This window comes from Astatotilapia calliptera, chromosome 18, assembly GCF_900246225.1.
Source record: "Astatotilapia calliptera chromosome 18, fAstCal1.2, whole genome shotgun sequence".
Taxonomy (NCBI): domain Eukaryota; kingdom Metazoa; phylum Chordata; class Actinopteri; order Cichliformes; family Cichlidae; genus Astatotilapia; species Astatotilapia calliptera.
In genome coordinates this window covers 24,366,194-24,387,991 of record NC_039319.1, presented here as the reverse complement: position 1 = coordinate 24,387,991, position 21,798 = coordinate 24,366,194, and the positions used below count along the sequence as shown (strand labels likewise).

The 21,798-nt window shown below is 40.7% G+C and overlaps 2 protein-coding genes across 2 annotated transcripts; one reads left to right on the top strand and one right to left on the bottom strand.

The window, feature by feature from the left end:
* Positions 1–4,116: 4,116 nt before the first annotated feature.
* Positions 4,117–15,734, bottom strand: ripk2 (receptor-interacting serine-threonine kinase 2). Its single transcript, XM_026149714.1, has 11 exons — positions 15,161–15,734; positions 14,192–14,345; positions 13,482–13,637; positions 12,562–12,713; positions 11,963–12,012; positions 11,706–11,867; positions 11,515–11,600; positions 8,917–9,012; positions 8,556–8,652; positions 8,191–8,394; positions 4,117–6,845 (listed from the first exon to the last, which is right to left on the bottom strand). The coding sequence occupies exons 1-11, from the start codon at positions 15,352–15,354 to the stop codon at positions 6,466–6,468; spliced, it is 1,731 nt and encodes a 576-aa protein (XP_026005499.1). The 5' UTR covers positions 15,355–15,734; the 3' UTR covers positions 4,117–6,465.
* Positions 14,930–20,923, top strand: LOC113010674 (sorting nexin-16). The gene is given in 8 exon segments (XM_075410358.1): positions 14,930–15,018; positions 16,798–16,891; positions 18,466–18,552; positions 19,231–19,379; positions 19,485–19,553; positions 19,631–19,768; positions 19,859–19,964; positions 20,071–20,923. Coding segments are annotated over 7 exon segments (681 nt in total). The 5' UTR covers positions 14,930–14,956; the 3' UTR covers positions 19,941–19,964; positions 20,071–20,923.
* The last annotated feature ends 875 nt before the right edge of the window (positions 20,924–21,798 follow it).

The following is a 21,798-nucleotide window of genomic DNA, read 5'->3' as shown; positions in this document are numbered from 1 at the left end:
TACTAGCGCACGCAGGCTTTCAATTGAAATCAGTTATACAGCGATAAAAAGAAACACAAAAATGTCAAGAAGCTGTTGTATTATTAACTGCAATAGCCGGTCGCATGACAGCCACGGGAAGCCGACGGGTAAAGAGATCGGTTGTTATCGGATTACGTCGTTGAAGAGAAATTGTTCGAGCCATGTTTCCGAAGTAACAAAGACGCGACTGGATTGCAGCCATTCAAAGATCAAATATAACGTCCCAGAACACTCCAGCTCACAGGTTAGTCTGCTCCAAGCATTTACACAAAGGTCAGTCTGCTGTTGTAGTTAATGCGTCATTTTTCTTAACATAACTGGTGATATAGGTTACAAGCAAGTCTGGCGCTGAACAGAAATTGTCGCGCTATGCTCCTTTATTTATTGTGCATAAATAGTAAATTGTCCTGACACAATATTGCGTTTCGCCTCTGTTATTATGGTACACTGACAAAAACACATACTTTTATTCACAGGATAAAACAGGTTTTTTGTATCACTAATTGTCCAGTACGATTACAGCATACAATATTATTGTCACTGCTACATTTCTGTGATGGGTACCAGAAATTATTTCTACTACTAATTAATTACCGTTGAGCTCAAAGGTCCTATTAATAAACGGTTAACGAATCTGTATTTATGACGACAATTTGTGAGACTGGTAAACTTATGATACGTACGATGGTCTTTCGTTCTACACGGTGCATTTCAAGGTCCTGCACCCATCCGTCGGTAAACTGTACCTGGGCTTGTTGCAGTGACCTGAAGTTACTAAACTTCATGAGTGTATGCACTCACTCCAAGAACCGTATAATTATAAATATGCATATAAATATGCTAGGATGAGATAGCTGACTTCATCTAACTAGCAAATGTTTTCCAGGCTACGTTGGTGATACAGTTTTTTTTAATGTGTATGATATTTTTGTCATGCGATTTTAAAGCTGGTCCTACAACCGCATCCAAGAATAACATGCAGCGTATCTCAGAACTGTCGGTGAAAATTATTCTTGGAGCTAGGTTTAATTGAGCTGCATTTTAAAGAGGTGCAATTTCACAATTTGTGTATATTTTCTAAGTTCACTATTTTGTATGTGTTGAGAAAAACACAGATTTTAAAATTACATGGTCTAATATTTACATTTAGCATAACTGCAACATTATTTTTTCGTTTGTTTTTTTTAAAGACTCGAAAGGACTTGAAATTCAAAGTTTCAGACTTGTGACTTGACTCGGACTTTTACACCAGTGACTTGAGACTCGACTCTGACTTGCCTGACATTACTTTAGACTTGACTTGAGACTTGAGGATAAAGACTTGAGACTTACTTGAGACTTGCAAAACAATGACTTGGTCCCACCTCTGTTGTGAAGCTAACAGGTGTATGCCAACATAGGCAAATGAAGCCTCTAGTTGTATGTTAACTAGGGTTGCCAACCGTCCCTTAAAATACGGAATCGTCCCGTATTTCGAAACAAAAGCACACGTCCCGTATTGAGCTAATAAGGGACGCACTTTGTCCCGTAATACAGTGAGAATCAAAAGTAGTCTATAAATGTTAATGGAATTAACGCTTTGTTTGAAAACATAATTCCCAGCCCCTCTCCTGCTTTGTGACCAATGAGCTGACAGCACACTTATGACAATTCGAGTATGACAATTCAGATTACCGCTCATCTCATTGGTCGATGAAAGGTCGCTTGCGGAGAAAATACCGGAAGACAACAGATGACCACAACAAGAAGCATGGCCAACAGGGGAACAAACGCCGACACTGCGGTGCAAGTCTCGGATGACAGTACACCTAAAGCTGGGCAAACACTGCGATTTTTTCAGTCGAGTTATTCAGCTCCTGCTCAAACTGCACGATTGACTCGCAGGGGTTAGAAGTTCGTATGTCACGATGTGCTCTCACACTATACTGCCCGATGCTCTGATGCGACCTGAGTGCTCACACTGTGCCTCCATAACATGAAGGTTATAACAGAAAATCTGTCGCTCGCTCTCTCTGTCTTTCACTCACACAGACACACCACCACCATCAACTTTGCTAAATTGCTAATGAAAAACATGATCAGGCAGCTGTGATTGAGCAGCGATGTAGATCCAACTATTTTCACGGTTGTTGTGGTCGTGATAATTTTGTGATGCCACATCGAAAAGGCTCGGATGAGCTTTCCAAAGTTCTACAAGTTGTGCCTCCATCGCTTGTGTCCAGATCACACGCTGCACTGCTGTGCTGCTCCGTCTTTTTCACCAACGTTTACGTTTGCGCGTGAGCAGTGTGAGCGCCTGTGGTGAGACCCTCACGAGCGATTGATGATCGGGAGCTGGTCGTGAGGTGTTAATCACTTCTCGTTACCCCACGTATACTACACGATGCACGATGAAGGCCAAAATCGGTCCGATCACTCAAAAATCGGCTCAAAATGGTGTGAGCCCAGCATTAGAGCAGCAATGTTTGTTCCCCTCAGAGAAAGGGAAGAATGGGAAAAGGAAAACACCTGGCTGGAAAACGTTAATATGGGCATGTGCAGTGAATATCAGCGCTATGTGGCCAGAAGTGTGATAATATAATTTATTTTGTGTAATAAACAACTGCAAGGATAGATGATTACAACAAATTGATGACTAATACATAAAAGTAATACATAGATGAATAATGATGATGAGTTATGATGCGTAATCATGGGAACAAGCGGGTTTACAAACAGGAGCAGCTGATTAGCATTAGAAAAGCTGAAATAATACCTCAACTGAAGCCAATTGTACTAAATGCACTAAATGTGCACTGTTACAAGAATATTTTTCTTTCTATTGTTTTCTATTATTTTAAGTTAAGCAGGACAGAGTTCTTTTAAGGAAAGATTTACTTATATTCTCAAAAGTTAAGCATGACAGGCTTCTGTTTAAGAAAGAGACCTGTTTTACTGTGTTAATGTTGTCATTTTGAGCTAAAAATAAATGGCTAAATGATCATTTGTTTCACATGTGTTCATATCACAAAGAATAGAATATGCATCTACTTAAATCAACTTCAAGTCAAATGGTTAAAAAAATAATTTCACACACAAAAAAAGAGCTAGAAAATTCACCACACTGGGAAGGGTGAAGACAACTGGGTCGCCCGGCCCTGGCCACGAGGTGTCCCTTATTTATTTTTCAGGGAGTTGGCAACCCTAATGTTAACCTTTACTTCAGCTTGTCCGAGTCACTGAATATCTTGAATATTTCTGTGTTGTTGGTGACATCTTCAGTATTTGAGAAAGAGTGTGCACTTTTCTACTGCAGTTAGCATCAATTAGCTAGTTTTTGGCTGTTAATCCACCTTGCTAGCCAAGCTATCTAGCGCTAGCTAAATAATCCAAATACCTTCTAGCTCCAAAAATTCACAAACCAGTAGGTGATGTCAATGTGGCTTCATACATCTTTCATGTGCACTTAATAGGCATGTACACCAGTTGAACTGCTTGTAAACTCAAATATCTAGTTATTGGTAGCCAAACACATAGTAGCAACTCTATGCATTTAGGCATGTTAATGTAGTCGAAGAAAGCTGCTCAAGTTCAACCAAACATCATAGGAAAGGTGATTTAAGTGACACTTTGGCATAAACAAAGGTATTGGCATATCCTGCCCTGTATAGATGACTGTAGTGGTGTAAGAGTGTGGTTCTTGGCACACTTCACTTAGCACCAGCTGATCACCTCAGACTACCAGAGTATTATTGTTGACCATGTCCATATCATTATGACCACTGTGTACCCTTCAGGATAATGTGTCATGTCAACGCGTTCCTTTGGGATATTTCACAAATGCACAGTCATATTACAGACATGCAGTTGATAAATCTGCAGCAACTGTGTGATGCAGTCATGTCGATATGGTCCAAAATCTCAGAGGAATGTTTCCAGCAACTTGTTGAATTTATTTTGCCAAGAATTAGGGCAAAAATGGGTCCAACTCAGTATTAGCAACCTGTACATAATAAAGTGGCAGATAAGTGTATTTTTCAGTGAAGCTCAATTAAAGGAGCAAAGTGTTCCTTTAAAATTACTGTTACAAAAACAAGAAGCAGAAATTAGACCAAATTAAATTAAAAACAGAGTAGCCATTTTAATGAAGAGTTTGACACAATATAAAAAAAGAAAATCCTAGTTGAAACCACAGCTACACATCATGTTAAACCTCTGACAGAACTGCTCAATCGGCTGACACTACTGAATACAAGGGCTCTAAATTAGCTCCGTATTTTTCAGTTGGTATTTCTACAAGTATCAAATAAACACATCACAGAAAAACAGTAAAAAAATATGTTACAACATATACACACCACTATCAAATCTACAGCATTTTCACTCACCTTTGCTTGATATGCACGTAGAAGGCATTTGCCTGTAACTTGAGGTGGGACCAGAAGCAGAATATGAGGCACAGATTTCAAAAACAATACCAGTCCAACATACGGAAGCAGATCGACCCTGCTCGGCCTTTCTAATCTAAATGACATTTTGTCATTCGAGCATAATTTGCTCTAACAGTGTTTTACAAAGTCTGGTGTGCTGTGACTCATTCCCCACTGTGTGATTCAGGTCTTCATTGAACTGTGGTCACTTTGGACTGAATGATGCAGAACATGTGTATGAAAAAAAACATTAATTAATCACACTGACTGTCCTGTGATGAATGTGTTGTAGGTGGTACTGAAATCCAGAGCCACGGCTTAATATTGTCATTGCAAGCACCCATTTGAGGAAGTGAAGGCAGTGTTGAGGGCGGCAAGGCCCGTGTGTATTTAAAAAGAAAAAAGAAAAGCTCACATGCATACACATAACATACCCACCAAAACAATTACTTACTGATGAAAGTGTTGACAGGCAAAAGCAATGGAGTTATTAAGAATCAGTGTAGGACAGTTTGTGAATAGGTTTGCATGTTTGATTATTTGAGACACTGAAGGGTTAAACAACAACAACAACAACAACAAAATATGTTTGGCACATTAAAAGATGCCAAATGGGGAATGAAATAGGCAGTTTGTTTGCTAATTGACTGAATATATATGTTAACTGCAGGAGCACACATGCTAATAAAACAGAAAATATCTGTTGTGTAACTACAGCATATTCTGGCAGAAAGAACGTACAATATATGCTTATTATGTCAAGGAGCTAACAAAGAGCCCTGTGGCAGACAAAGGTATAGTTTAACAGATAAACCAGTACTTGCTTATTGTATACTTATGCAACAGTTTTCTGCCTTGCAGGTCAGTGACTGACAGATTTAATAAACATGTTGCTGCTGTTTTGAGCAGACTGCGTAGCAACAGCAAAAAAAGTTGCAACGTTAAAGAAAAATACGCTGAACAGGTAAACTAAAGATCTGCTACAAGCAAAGCTGGATTTTCATGTACCGGTATTCGATTTTTTTTTCTTATGCTACTGCAGAGAAGCTCAGTTGGAATACATTTATTTGTAATCTCAGCTTAGAGTCTGTGGAAGATAGGTCAAGTCTGGAAAGATCCAGATAAGCCTGAAATCTCTGAGGTGAGGTCGCTACTGAACCGACCGAAAGAAATGAGAGCACATACTTGGTCCAATTTTAATGACCCACTATATGCAGACACACACACACACATACCCACATCCCTCTTTCTGGGTGTTGTATTACCCTCTCAGCTTCCTCTTTAGTTTGTGACCCTGTGACTCTCTTTAGCTTGGCGATAAATAGAGGAAGAGTAAAAACTTTCCATGCAGTCTGCCACTGGGTCACAACTCAGTCCAACTTTTCCTCTTAGTTTGGCAAAGCTGCTAAAGTTCAGGAACGCTTATTTAAAGTAACACTTATTCAAACTTTCTGTAGACCTTGTGCTTAAATAGAACAACAATACACTCGCTCACTCAGGCCGTAAACATGACCAGAACCCATAAATACATGATACTTGAATAAAGATTGCTAGAAGAGTTAAACCTTATTTTTACAGCAGGTTTTCCAGTTAACAGTCCTCCTGTCTTTAGTTGCATCAAATAAATGAGGACGTTTGCATTCTGCAAATACTGATACACGATCGCACAAACAGGCCAACATTAATCTAATAGTCTTCAGACAAAAAGCATTAGATACCAAAAAGAGTGAAAACCACTCAATATAGCCACTTAGGGACTACAAATAAATATTCACATCAAATCCGTAACATTAAAAAAATAATCACTGCTTCAGTTAGTCTTTTTGATTCTAAACATACAGAATAAAACCTTAAATCTTGAGTTGATGTGTCCATAGTAACACATGACGTTTTTGTACCTGTAACTTTAGTTGCTCAACCAGCTGTTCTTCCGTCTAAACCGTGGCGAGTGTCTGGATGACACGGAACAAGAAAGAGTTAGTTGTAGTGTCAAGTTGGCACAGTCTTTATGTGGAAGTCTTGGCCGTGAGTGCTGCTACATCTTCCTGGGGATATTGTAGGACATGGACAGTGACGGTGCGCTTGGTGCCACCATAGGCGAGCTGATTTCAGGCGGGTACGGCTGCAGGCTCATCTGCTTGTTGTCGTGCAGCTTGCGGACAACGATGCGGGAGAAGTCTTCGTTGTGTTTGTCGCAGGTGTCCAGAAGTCGGCGGACCTTAGCGGTGCGTGTGGGCTGGTTGATCACCAGTTCGTAATCCTCTTTCATCAGCATGGAGTGGGACAGCAGGGCGTCCAAGCTCTGGTTCAGACAAGCCTCCGTCATCTGGGAGACAATTTCCTCACGCCGGATTGCAATCCACTGGGAGATGGGACCTTGCAGAGGAGGAGAGTGCCGCGGTGGAGGAGAGTAACCTGCAACAAGAAAAAGTTATGCCTTATTTGCTGAACATTGCTGCAAGGGTGAAATATACTCTTTATACCAAAAGTGTAAAGTGTTACAAATCAAAGTTACGTTACACCAATCAGCTGAATAGGAGTGTAACTTGCTATCAGGGCCTACTAGTCAAGAACAAAGGAACGATAACAGCATCACTATGATTCTAATTTGTATCTTCTTAAGGAAGAAATAAAAGTTACACTAAAATGATCGAAGTGCGCTTGAATGCCCTGTACTAGACAGAGCCAGCAAAACACAGAAACATGAATTATGAGGTTGATAGCTTATGTGTCCAGGAAAACAAAAAGAAAAGTGCAACTAGAACAGGCAGGTCCTGTGAAAAACAAAGTGCATCTCTACTGCTCCCATAGGAATTAAGAAGCTAAGCGGCAGCTGGGTGTTACTAATTTAATTCACTTGGTTAACTGATCATCAGCAAGTGTGAGCACCTCAAAAAAAAAAAAAAAAAAGCAAAAGTTTTGACAATTTTCTCGTCTGGAGCATTCAGCTGTGCTAACACAATGCCACAATCTTCCCAGGACTGGACATCCCAGCAAATGTACTTGATGGACAGAATGAGCAATACTGGGAAAAACCCAAAAGCTACGTCTCAGACTCTACAGGCCTATATGCTAAAGTTCATGACAAACACTCAGAAAAACATTGAACAAGTTCTTGTTTGAAGATCTTATCAGGAGAAAGTCTCTAAAAACATGTATTGTTTAAGTTTGCAAAGTTGCATCTGATCAAATCTCAGGAATAATGTCCTCTGGACAGATGAGACCAAAGCGGAGATGTTTGGCCATAACGTACAACACCATGTGTGGTGCAAACCAAACAGCATATCAGCACAATCACCTCATACCAAATGTTAAGCATGCTGGCGGAAGGGCGATAATTTAGGCTTGTTTTGCAGCCACATGACCCAGGCAGGTTGCAGTCATTGAATCAAACATGAACTCCTTTGTCTGACAGCTAAAGTGTGGCCGAAACGGAGTCATGTAACAGGACAATGATCCCAAACACAGAACAGCTGAGAAAAAGAAAATATCAAATTGTTAAAATGGTCCAGTCAAAGAGCTGTCCACAAATGAAAGCCCACAAACTTCAGTGAACTGAAGTAATGCTGTAAAGAAGAGCGTGTGAGAGACTGATAAAGTGGTACAGAGAATCATTACTGCTGCCAAACGTAGTTTTACAGCCTACTGAATCATGAGCTGCACTGTTTTTCACATGCACTCGTCTATCATAAAGACTTAAAAATGGGACACAGGTCCACGCATTCACACACCAACAGATGCACGATGGAGCTTCTTGTACCTTGAGGCTGAGGCTGTGCTTTGAGGGAGACATTAACCAGCTTTGTCTCACATTCGGCGATTGGTTCAGGCTTGCTGAGTATGTTTAAATCATTCGTCCAGCCGTTCAGTTTATCCCCACATCCTAGTTTATCATAGACATCCTTCAATGACTGTGGAGACTCCAGACTGTGAGGCATGAATGACGATGGAAGGCAATCTACAGCTGAAAAACAGAACAAGAAAAGTGATGTGCCCAGCAGCCAAACAGAGCATACACTGAAACGGAGACTAAAGTATTATTTTTGAACTCTATGACATCAAGTCACACCACTTCCTTTAAAGATTATCAGTGGTGATACTTGGTAAAGGTGTTGGTGTCATTACGTTTAGCGGATGCAGCATTGCTGCTGGAGAGGGCGCCCGGTAGAGATATGTCCGTGTCCTGAGAGGAACAAGACCCCGAGCCTGATGTAGTGCCCTCCTGCGACAGAGGAAACGGTGAGGTTTCATTTATGTTCATACATGACCACAACGACACACCTTCATGTTGAACTGCATCCCTCCATGTCACCGTTTTCATTATAAGCCAAGTAAATTATTCAGGTTCAGTTACCGGCTGACAACATGCATAAATTAAAAAAACAACAACAAAAAAACAACAACAAAAAAACAAAACAAAACAAAAAAAACCACGCTTCACACACGTCATCTTTATTCTCAGTGTAGGTGACGAGTAGATACTGACCGTCCACTGGCTGGGCCTGTCCTTTGGCATACTTGGAGTTTCCTCCTCACTCCCCTTCTGACAGGCTGCTGGGGCTGAACAACACTGTGACCTCAGCTGTGTGAGGAGCAAAAGAGATACGGCACAACCACCAACAAAAAGGTCAACTTCAAAATACTTTAACTGTCAATCCCTTGCTTAAAAAAAAAAAAAAAAGTACAGAGACCAAAAAAATTCCACTAACACAGAAAGAAAGGATTATATTTATAAAAAAATCCCATAAAACTATATCGGACAGTGTAAGGAGAATGTTGCAGTATCTGACCACACAGTCAAATATTGACTTGCCCAACAAAGCAGCAGGTTCTGGTGTTGATAAAAAAAACAAATATACAGTATACATCAACCTGCTGATCCACCCATTCATTCTAGTGATGCTCTTTGCTAACGTAGCTGATGTGATGCTACACAGTAGTAAACATGACCATGTCCTAACTTTTAGAGACGAGTTTCTGTCATCTAACTATTAAAATGACAAATTTTCTTTAAATAAAAGGAGTTTTGGAAATGACTTTATTCTACTTTTTATTTACATTTTAAAGAGTGACAACTTTGTTTGGAATCAAGTTTGTACATTACCAGCTAAGATAATGTATAACCAACGTGTTTAACATATATAACAATACACTGAACAAAACTAAAGGTCACTGATGTTTTCATAACTTCTGTGACTTATGCAAGTGAGGATATTTAGAGGAGGGAAAAAAAGGAGTACTAAAAATACACGCTGTTAACTTTTTTCTTCAGTACTCTGCAGCTAACAGACAATAATAACACTATAGATTGTTCTTTAGCACAGTTAGTTCCCTGCTGCCTTTAACTGCATGTAGTTCAATTTTGTGCTTGTTGAAAGTACGGATTAGAAACAGACATGTGACTGCAAAGTCACATATACACTGAAAATATAAAGAGGAAGGATATGCTGAAGGGAAATTATGATGTCAGTTTTTAATCTCTCTCACTGAGTCACAGTGCAATTTAAACTGCCCCAAATTGCACATTCAACATTTATACTTGCGTAAATGTGTGTGTCCATACACAGCCAACTATAAATAAAAAAATGTATCTAATGTTAATAATTAACCATCTATGTCTGCTAAGCAAAAACACTAACCTGTGACAGTCTTTTGAAGAAGAGTTCTTTTAATGATCACCAAACAAAAACTGTATATAAAAGATGGCATCACCAATTGGTTTTTACTTTGAATCCTTTAGTCTGACATTTCAGGTAGACTGCCTTTTTTCTTCCTTTACCATTTTGGGTTTTTGAACACTTAACTACTTTGGACAAAACTGTAAATCGGGGGCACGGGTGTCCAGTTGTTAGCTAACTTCCAGCCAGCTGGAGGCCATACCTCTTAATCCTTCAATTCAGATGTTTTCTGTCCCATTACCACAGGTGTATGAAATCAAGCACCAAGCCATGTGTTCTGCCTTTACAAACATTTGCGAAAGAATGGGTAATTTTAAAGAGCTCATTGAATTTGAGCATGCTGCTGTAATAGGATCCCACCATTGTAACAAGTCAGTTTTATAGTTCTTTCCCCTTTCCCATCTATTCCACAACTGATATTAACTGCTATACGTGGTATTACTGTAAGGTGGACGTATTTAGGAACTCAGAACTGAAGTGAACTACAAAACTACAGAGTGAGCTGCAGAGTGTGGAAAAGTTGCCAATGCTCTGCTCAGTAACTGCAGAGCTCCAAACCCACCCTACCTTAACGTCAGCAAAACTATGCTGGTATGGGGGTGTTATATGCAAGTGGTTCAGTACCTCGTCGAAGATACTGGTAATTACAGGATCATAGCTTGATGTGCACAAATTAGTGGCAGCTTTCAATTTATCAACACATCTCCCTGTTTTGCCGTTTGCATAGTAAACAAAATAAAATAATGAACTAACTAAATGAGTAATTCCCCAACTATGAGCCACAATGTCCCCAGACTGAGTCTGTCAGAGGCCCCTGCTGCATTTCGCCGCTGTTTATTGGTTTCCTGTTTTTTTTTTTCTAGATCACATTTATCTTTTTTTCCTTTATCATTTTCCTTCTAATCAATTTGAAAAGGTGATAAGCTGATCCAGTAGACCTGTGATAAACTGCCAATTCAGGGAACCCCTGTGCAATTACTAAGGAAAGGAAAGATTTTATGACACTTTAGGTGATGCACTAGCTGTAAAAATCTGGCCATTAACAGTTCACACACACACACGCACATGCACGGGCACACGCACGCCACTGTAGCTATAGCTGCATCAAAGCCTGTGCATTTATTTTTCATATGCATGGCTGTGAGACATCATCATGAAACTAAAGTCATACTCTGAGCCACAGTCTGTCTCAAACTAGTTTCACCAGATTTCTCTTACTGTAAGCTGACACACCTGAGCGCATGCTGACAGACAGACACACGATACCATCCCACAATACACTCTTTGTGGATCAGAGGAAATGCAAATTTAATTTTGAAATAAATCAAAAGTAGTTTTCAAAAGAAAAAAAAAAGTGCTACACAGATTTCCCTACAGGTACATAAAGAAGAAATATAAAAACTGACCTTTTTCTTTTTGATCTGCAGCACAGCTTCCAGGAACTCTATTTCGTCAAACACCCTCACCATAGGCTCCAGCTCTATCAAACAATCTGAAATGGTAGGAAACGCATCACACTGCTAAATCCTGCCAAAGACGTAACGCAGAACTACCGTCCCATTAGCAGTGCGCACTTTAGTCATTTGTATGAGCATACTTTGGAAGGAAGGCCGTTCATCTGGATTAGCGTTCCAGCCGGCTGTCATAAGATTGATGAGCGTTTCTCTGCTGGGGATGTCTGCGGACAGGCTCTCCAGGCTGGTGTCAGGACGCAGACCACGCAGCACGCTGAACATGATCTGAATGCCATTGGTCACCTCTGAACATAAACACACACATATTAGTGACTCAAAAAGGGTCAAGTAGGAACAAAGTATGATGTGAAAAAAAACAAACTCCAAAACGAGCAGTTACCTTTAAACGGGATCTGCCTGGACAGCACCTCCCACATGATGATGGCATAGCTAGAATCCAATTATCAAAGAGGAAAACAGTTAAGGGAAGAGTTACTAAGTTGCCAGATATTGGCATTTCCCCTTAGAGTTGAGGGACTCTACCACAAGCCAGCTTCAGGGATGACTCTCAAAGCCATGACTGATTGACCCGTTGCAGCGAGCGTAACCTCTTGCGCAAAATTTACAAAGACTGCATCAGCGGAAAGTAGAGCTCTCTTATCAAAGCAGAAAAATAATCTGAATTCCTTTTCTGACAGACTCGTGGATCTCAACAGTTAGGTCTGATTTTTTTGTCTGGCACGACTGATTTAGCCTTTGACACTGGGCCCTGCAGTGGTATGCAAGCAATGCAAGCTGAGGCAGGAACTCCGTTTCATCTTTACAGGAAGGAAAGCCTCATTTCCCTTAACTGCTTATTGTGCTCAACAAACACGGAAGTTTTCAGAGTTTATAGTAACACAGATAAGTCATAGAGACTTTTTCTGCTAAATCTTCAGGGAAGGATGTACATTTTGAGACTGACTTCTACATAATAGTTACTGGGTTCTGGTGTCTTACCTGTACATATCGTGCTTCACGTCGGCCCGGCGGCTCTTGGATGGTTCGTACTCCTCAGGGGGCATGTAGATCACTGTACCCTCAGCTGGCTTGGACCCCGAGCCTCTACTCACTGACAGCTGTCGCCACTTCGATAGGCCAAAGTCTGCAATCTGGAGAGAAGCAGAAAGTTAGCAACCGCAGACAGACAAAGTTATACAAAGCCAGTTTTACATTTTACGAGTCTTAAATTAATTCGTGACAAAAAGTCAAATAAGGTTGATAACTGCAGCGGGAGGACAGCCTTTTGTATAATAACGGATCTTTAAGGGGAAGTTATTATGCCTTTCTTATTTCCTGTTACAATGGTGGATACTGAAACTGCCCTAAATAGTCAGTTTCAGGGAGGTTTTTTCTCTTCTACTGTTATCTCTATCCCCTCTTACTGATACTGTATTATCTTTATGTGCTCATCTTAGGCACACAGCGCTGAGTGTCAGCAGACTAGCACCACCCACCTGCTGTTTGAACCTTCTGTTTGTGAGGGGCAGCCAATCAGAAGAAAGTTTAAAGGAGAGGAGTTTGTTTTACAGTCCAAAAGCTTAAATATGGAGTTGATATGAGTATAATATATTCACTTTAATTAGGCCATGAAAGAAAAAGAAATCAGTCTGAACAACCTGAAAAATATAGTTTATACTTTTTATGCTAATAAAAATTGTATGTTTCATAAAGAGTAGCAGATAAGCAGTACATAGGGTATGTGCAGCTTATCCACTATGTCTAAGTTAGTCTGGTAACGTACACAATACATGTGACTATAACTGTAACCACCTAAGCAGCTGTAACCTTTTGTTACAGCTCCAACAAACACACTGACACGGTTGAAGGTGATGTCATAGATTTTCCTGTTCTGCACGCACCTCATACTTATCGCATACCTTAACATGAAATTCACCATCCAGCAGAATGTTTTGGGTCTTTAGGTCGTGATGTACGAGGGGTGGGTTCATGTTGTGAAGGAAGTTAACCCCAAGGGCGATCTCATACAGAATCCTCAAACGCAAAGGCCAGGCAAGAACAGGGTACACGTCCTTCTGTAAGGCAGAGATTACAAAGATGGGCTAAAGATATCATAAATGTATAAATAAAAGAGGGAAATGTGGGTTTTACTACAGTGAAAGTACAAAACAATGCAAGAGCTTGAAATAAAGACTGAAAAAATTACTACACTCAGCCCAGTGGGAATTTCCCTTGTGCATAGCTGTCTGCTTCCCTCAGTGCTCGGCTTCTCTTTCCCTACTTTCTTTTATGTTTCATCAGATACTAATTACTTCGAGCTTTCGCTTTTGTTTATAGTCCCGCTGAAAGGAAAAAGAGTCATACACTCACATGATGAGTGATGCACAAGAGAGAAAAACAACAGACCAATGCAACTCCATCAGCTGACCTCTTTTGGCAACAAAAATCCAAATGCAACAACTATAAAACCTTCATTTTTTCCAGTGTGTAGTCTGGGCAACTCTCACAGCTAACAATCTAAACCAGAGAAAACTGGTGCCACTCAGTGGCAATCTAAATGGTTTATTTAAGGGTGCATTGCTCAGACTAGAAGAGTTCCTAGTGATAGGAAGTGAACTTGATGAGCTACCTCATGGAGTAACCGGTCCAGAGATCCATTGCTCATGAACTCCGTGACTATGCAGAAGATACGAGGCTCATTGCAGACACCAAAGATCTGGATGATGTAGTTGAACCTGGCTTTGTGGAGTACCTCGGCCTCCTTCAGCAGGCAGTTCCTCTCTCTGAAACACAGCCAGACACAGAATAAATAACAAAAACAAAACAGCACTGACAGCACTTTTGTGATAGTGAGGTAAATGAATATTTAAGATAAAATCCTTCTAGAAACACAGACCAAAAATGCCGTATACAATCTTGCTGAAACTCTTGATTACACAGAGGAGTAAAAATGTTACACGCAGAAATCTGAGATTTTCTCACTTGTGAATTTGTGCAGAGATGTTTAGAATGACCCATTACTAGGTGACCAATAAATACCAAACTGAGTCATGATGTCTGGACATTTGACTGAAATCCAGTTGGCCTGGTTCACTGTTGTTGTGAACAGTTTTGTGAAACAAGCTTAAGAATTTCACATTAAAAGGTGGACTTAATTTTATAACAGAGTGGTATATTTGCATGCTTCCAGAAATAAAGAATGAGTGTAGGATTTAAAATATATATATATAATTATATATATATTTATATTGTGCAGTTCAGATTTGTGTCAGTCTGAGCAAACTAGCCCTCCAGCTGGAAGTCACTGGACACGTAAGCCACAGAGACTCTTTAGCCTTTTTCCTGCCAGAGGAATGAAAAACCTGCTCGAGCACTCTGAACACATTTCATTGAAATGTACAAGAAGGCCTCACATTTGACTCAAATTAGGTCAAGTGCTGCAGCTGTTACTGTGGAGTAAGTACAGGCAGACTTTACTGCATCATCCTGAAACAGCACAAAGTTTTTCTGTAGTAGTGCAATTCATCGATAAATGGCTGAAATGTGTCTCCGTGACCTAGACCTTGTTACGCGAAGTTGCCTGATCGGTGTTGAGTACCTTTCTATAACTGGAGAGTCGAGCTTCAGGCACTTGACGGCCACAGTGGTCCTCCAGTCGGAGTGCTTCCCCTTGAACACGGTGCCGAAGCCCCCTCCGCTCAGATAGTACAGGTCCGTCAGTTTATTCTGGGGGATCACCGGCAAGGTGCTGGTCAGGCTGCCGATATCCAAACAGCCCGCAGTTGGCTCCATAGCAGTTTCTGAATCCCTTACGCGAAGTCTCTCAGGATTTATCTCTCACGGGGTTGGCCAATAAAGGCAGAACTACCTCTTTTGGTATAAACGCAAAGAGGAACTGCGCTCCCATTCACATGCATTCCACAACGTAGCCGGCTGCTAGCAGGCTAAGCTACCATTAATGTTGCAGAGGAGGAGGCGAGCAGACAAAACAGAGCAGCCGATAAACAGCGAACCCGCTGACCGGCGACAGCTGTCCTTCACCCAGCGACTACAGTTAAATGTGCGCAGGACCCAAAGCGAAACAACAACAAGAAGAGCGCAGCTGAGCTCCGCGCTCATTTAAGCAGGTGCGTTTGTTGTTGCTAATGACGACACGCTTCCGGCTTTTACGAGATGCGTTCACGAGGGTAGGTTTGGAGAACTTCAGACAGTTGACCCCGTTTTCCAAGCAGCCCTCTGAGCGCATTCAGAATCCCAGTACAAATATGGATAACAGCGAGGTAAGTCTAGGAAAAACACTGAGGAGGCACGCTGTTAAAATACCATAAATCATAAATGAGCCTTTACCTCAACTTTAGTTTCAGTTTCGCTGATACAAAGCTCCTCCTCCTGCGGCATGAACCCAATTGGTAATATTGGGATTTTTAGCAGCGGGAATCCCCCCACCAAAAAACAGGGGCTTTCCTACAGATGTGTCGACGCTATAAAGACATGTCAAAATACGATGTTCGTCTCATGTGATCATAAGTAGCACTTTCTCTTTTCAGTAGCAGTATAGGTTTTAGTTTTAGTTGAGAGAACTTCGGTTTAGACATCCTAGTTTAGTTTAGACATCCTGATAGCAGATCTTTAAAGGATCTTATACAAACTCTTCAAATAAGACAGTTAAATGCATGATGTCTCAATAAATTTATTATTATTATTGATTTTTTTATGTGTTTATAATTTGATCGCTCCAAATTTGAGTTTACGTGATAATTGGGCCTTTTGGTAAGTCACAGTTAGTGTTAATTTATTGAAATTATAGGTATTTTTTGTAATAAATTTGACCTTTTACAAGTGCGTTGTTAGGATTTACTGAAACAGGATGCGCCCTTTTTGTGCTGTTGGATGAGACACACCATAAAGCACATGACTCTGTGTCCCTCTGTAATCTGAAACCGAGAACAGACTTTCAACAAATCAGGTACTATGATACTGCTTACGTGAATGTCACACAAACTGCCCTGTGTTTTTGATGAGCCAGCAAGAGTATGGAGTGAGACAATCCCTACACAGATCAGGTGGGAAACAAAGCTTGATTCTATAAAACCCTGTGCTGTAGTTCCTTCACCCGCTCTGACTCACTGGAAGTGTTTGCACTGATCCGCTGTAAGTACACTACCATGCTCTCTGTGCATGTACATGTGGTTCCCCCTGTGTTTATTCTAATTCACCATGTGTCCTTGTTCACAGTACGTCACTAAGACCACCACGGATAGCTATTCCATTTACTCCAGTACCTTTTCCAGTGGACTGGGTCAGCGTGAGCAGGCCTTGTTGGAACAATGTACATTTCAAATTCCTTTAATTTTAAATATGTTTATATTGTCTATCCTGTAAAATAGTCAGATGTCTATTCTTATTAATGTACAGAATTCACCTGCTTGCTGCTACTACTGCACATTCACCCAATATATATATATATATATATATATATATATATATATATATATATATATATATATATATATATATATATATATATATATATATATATATATATATATATATATATATATATGGAGGAGAGGACAAAGTTCACAGTAGGAATTTAAAGGGAGGGCTCTTCTTTTCCTGCAGACAACAGGCCTGATGTAAAAAAAACCCAAACAAAAAAAAGAAAAACCAAAGAAAAAAAGGATCTCAGATTTAGGGGTTTCCAAAATTGTGCAATCATGTATTTTTAAGTAAGCACATTCTTACACACATATATATATTATATGTGTGTGTGTGTTAGCTGCATAATAAAACAAGTAAAAGTCGCATGTTCAAGTCAAGAGAGCCAAGAACAAACTGTGCAAACTGCATTAACAAGGGCAGGACCTTAAAAGCCTGCAATAAAAGCTTGTTGGATTTTTACCTTTATAAATAACATCACTGTTGGCTAAATTTCAAACAATATTTGTTTTTTTGGAAAGGATTTAGCTGTGTGGGCAAAAAATGAGTGAATTACAAAAGTTGTAATTGCTGATGCTGAGGGTGTGAGTTGAACACGCTGCCTTCACAAAGGAACACCAAAGCAGGCCACGCCACGTGTTTGGAACATTTCTTTTTATCGGATTTGGGTTTTGCATCTCCTTTCAGGATCAGTCAGATTAGGCAGATGTGCAAACCGTTACACTGTGGAACCAGAGGAACTCGTATCATTTTAAAATTTGTCTAGCAAAAGAGAAAGAAAGGGCTGGAACAGGAAATAAAACAATAAAACAATCCTCTGATTGTTTCAGCATGTCTGTTAGAATAAATTGGTTCATTCGAGATTTGTCAGCTACCGGAGTTTTGTGTTGGCGCTCTACCTTTGGGAATTCCACACTGGACTGACGTGGTTTTGTCTTAGCACCACGGATGAAAGTCGTCATCAAGGAACTGAAGAAATAAAACAACTAGTAAGAGAGAGCAGCTGTTGGCTTTCTAAATAAAGAACTTGTCATCAATGATTCAGGTTTAATTTTATAATATGCATGCGGCTGCCTGAGCAGCATTGCTTGTAATGACATCTCATTCAGTTCTATGCTGACGTACACCCAGACAGCAAGACCAATCCACTCACTCTGAGAAAACCTGAACAACGGTGACAGGAATAATATTGCAGTTTACAGTTTGTTGTGAGAAGAGGGGTGAAATACGCCACCCAGACTTTCTTAATGTGTTATAAATGCTTTATTACAGATCATCTTATTGACATTACAGCTGTTTTTAAAGGATGCATTTACAATGTTCCTTATACATGTTGTACTATCCTGCTGCTCTTGCTCTTATGTGCACCTGAAATACACGCGTACAGTGTCAACTTGCCAAGGCACTCAGTGCAAACCAATACGTGTGTCTGTTATTTGTCATATAGTCGTCTGTGTTCTGTAGGTTTATAAAATCCTGGTGGCGGGGAGTCAGGGAGACAGCTGGGTGATCTTCAGAAGATACACGGACTTCTGCAGGCTCAGTGACAAGGTGAGAAGATATCGTGCACCTCAGCAGCTACATATTAGTAAAGCAGCCTATACATTCATGGTGGTGAAATGACGTGCCGTGAGGAGCCCGGAGAGGCTGGAGGGGGTAGATTATATATGGCAAATGCTTCAGCACTTGAGTATCAGTGACTATTACTTTGCTCGGCCAGTCTTAACCAACAACATTTTTCCACATGCAGTAAAAGGATGGTTTAGCTGCATGTGGATGTGCATGTGGATTGGTTTGAGGGCTGCAACAATCTGCTGCCTGATTTGTTCAGTACGCTCTCTTTGCTGGGCACACATGTTGCACCCTTGAATCGGGGAGAATATAACTTGAATTAAGGACAACACAGCGACTGTTCAGCTCACAGCCAGTATATTTAATGACAGGGATAGAACCAGCACTCCCCCTACAGGTGTATGTTGTAGGTGGAGTGATACTGTGAAGCTATCAAACTCACCCCCATAAAGTAAATTAGTCAGACTAATGAAAAACCTATAAAGTGACATTTTACCTCATGCATTTGTCCGATACACATGCAGACCTTGCTGCAACTGTTCTTTCATTTGCGGCACCGTGATTCAGCGACGCTTTCGGCTCTCATTGATGTAATATTGTTGCCATAGTGATTCTGGTTTCCCGTTTTTGCCCTTTTTGCTCGTCGCCTTGACGCAGCTTCAAGAGCTTTTCCCCAGCTTTCATCCAGCCCTGCCTCCTAAGCGCTGACTCAAAAACAGCTATGACGAGGAGTTTCTAGAAGGGAGGAAAGCTGGACTGCAGACCTTTTTGGAGAACCTAGTGTTACACAAAGAAGTCCTCAGAAGGTGTGTGTGTGTGCATGTGTTGTGACTTTTTTTCAGTACTACTCTAGTGGGTGACCTGAATCGTGTTTAATTTTGACCTGTACATAAACCCCTTTGGTTCCCCAGTGAAGCTGCAAGACGCTTTCTGTGTTTGGTTGAAGCACCGAGTCCGTTTGACAGCCTGGAGGAAAGCAGGGTGAGGACACGTTGCTCTCAAAGATATTGTCTCAGGGGTTGAATGTAAGGAACGTTGTGTATCTCAAACACCCTCTGGCCTTTTGTGAGAGTCTCGAGGAAACTCACCTTCGTCTTCAGAGCGAACTCGCGGACAAGCAGAGAGAAGCCGACAGGCTGAAGAAGACTTTGGAGGAGAGAGAGAACTGTCTCAACCTGCTGCTAAAAGAAGCCAAGTAATTATGTTTCTGTTGCACAGCTGGAAACACAGTAAAGCAGGAGCTGCATGCTGTGCTGAAACTGTTCATTTCCCCCGTCTCACACAGATCTCCGTCACTTTCTGCTGAGAGCTCTGAAGCTTCAACAATCACCACCCCCACAGACAGTGACACAGAGGACATGCAGTGACTGACATGGACAAAGAAACAAACTGTAAATAACATATCGAACCAACAAATGTAATCTCAGTCACCTAACACTGTTTTTTTTAAATGTCGGTGTTAATGATCAATAATGTTTTCTGTATCTTCTTCTCTAGGTGACAGTAACATGTGCAAGTGGTCATCAGACATCCTGCTGGTTCCTCTTAAACCCAAGTGCACAAGAAAGTCTATGATGTGACCACCGCAGTGCCGAAACAATCATCAGATGCAGTTTAATCCAACCCCTGCCATGCATATGTTTATTTGATTCTTTTCAGGGTGTCACTAAGAGTACTACCTCAAAATACCAAGCACATAGAAGTCCCATAATGTGTATTTACAGCATATTATGCTGCCTAATGAGGGGGAAAAAAATCCCTATTTATTTTTTTATTTCAAAGTAATGTATTCAATTCATATCGATGACAATGTTTCATTGATCTTGAATTTTAGTGAACACAAGCTCTTTTTGAAGCATAGGAAATTTGAAAAAACAGAACGACCACAAGGGGGCACTGTAACACAATAACAGTTTGAGACAGCAAAGATCTGAGTGAGAGGGACACTGGGAACTTGATGTTCTGTTCTTATCTCGCACGGGGAAATCTCTGTAAGATTTAAGTGCAGAGAAGCACAAAAGCAGGGGAGAGATGTTTTCCTCTTCAGTAGTGAATAACAGCTCGCAATCAATGAAGGAAGCCTGTGTGAATGTGTGTGTGTGTGAGAGAGAGAGCTCCACATCCATCCAAGTAAAGCCTCATTCATGTGCCCCCGTTATCACACTGAATGGCCATGTTGTTTCCTTTCACTCATTCTGTTTGAGTCGCTGAATAAACCAGATATGTGTGGCTTATCCGAGGTCATGAAGGCTACTTTTATGCTGTCGCTGTGAGCAGGTTGGTGCTTAATTATTAGATTTGTACAATGAAAACATTCGACTGGATGTGAGTGGGTTGTATAAAAAAACAATCGGTGAGCAAATTAATAATAATAATAATAATAATAAAACATTCACTGTGAAAAACTGGTTGTCCATAGTCAGATATATAAACACACTTACAGCTTGCTTGGCTGCAGAAAAACGTTCATACTCTTTACAGGATCCAGTGAGTCTGGCCACAGCTTACCCAGCAGCTGTGAAATATTCTTTTGAGGTGGGCAGAAAGAATTATGTATTTCACAGTGTTACTGCATGAAGAGATGCAGGCGGCTTCATAATTAAACCCGTTTGTTTAATTATGAAGGACAAATCAGGTGGCAAAAAACAAAGATTTAATGATTTATTTTATAGTTTTTATCATTTCTCTGATTGTTTATTATCGGTCCATTTGCTTAAGGTTATCAGGGCCGTGGGAGGGAGGCGGTGGAGTGTGAGGGTGGTGGTTAAATGGTCACTGTTTAGTACAGGCGTTTGTGGCCTCCCAAGACTTTCTCTGGCACTGACACTAAGTTTGAAGTTTTACGAACGTTGTCCCTGTAGGATGGATTACTATAAAATTTCCAACCATCCATCCATCAGTCAATAAATTTCTTAACCACTTGTCCAATTCAATTCAATTCAATTTTATTTATATAGCGCCAAATCACAACAAAAGTCGCCTCAAGGCGCTTCATAGATACAGAGAAAAACCCAACAATCATATGACCCCCTATGAGAAAGCACTTTGGCAACAGTGGGAAGGAAAAACTCCCTTTTAACAGGAAGAAACCTCCGGCAGAACCAGGCTCAGGGAGGGGCGGCCATCTGCTGCGACTGGTTGGGGTGAGAGAAGGAAGACAGGATAAAAGACATGCTGTGGAAGAGAGACAGAGGTTAATAACAGATATGATTCAATGCAGAGAGG

Coding starts and splice junctions, on each gene's coding strand:
- ripk2 (XM_026149714.1), bottom strand. CDS start 15,354: ATGGAGCCAACTGCGGGCTGTTTGGATATCGGCAGCCTGACCAGCACC. Junction 9,013..11,514: donor TGCAGATCAAAAAGAAAAAG/GTCAGTTTTTAT, acceptor CTCCTCACACAG/CTGAGGTCACAGTGTTGTTC. Junction 8,395..8,555: donor CAATGCTGCATCCGCTAAAC/GTAATGACACCA, acceptor TCTGTTTTTCAG/CTGTAGATTGCCTTCCATCG.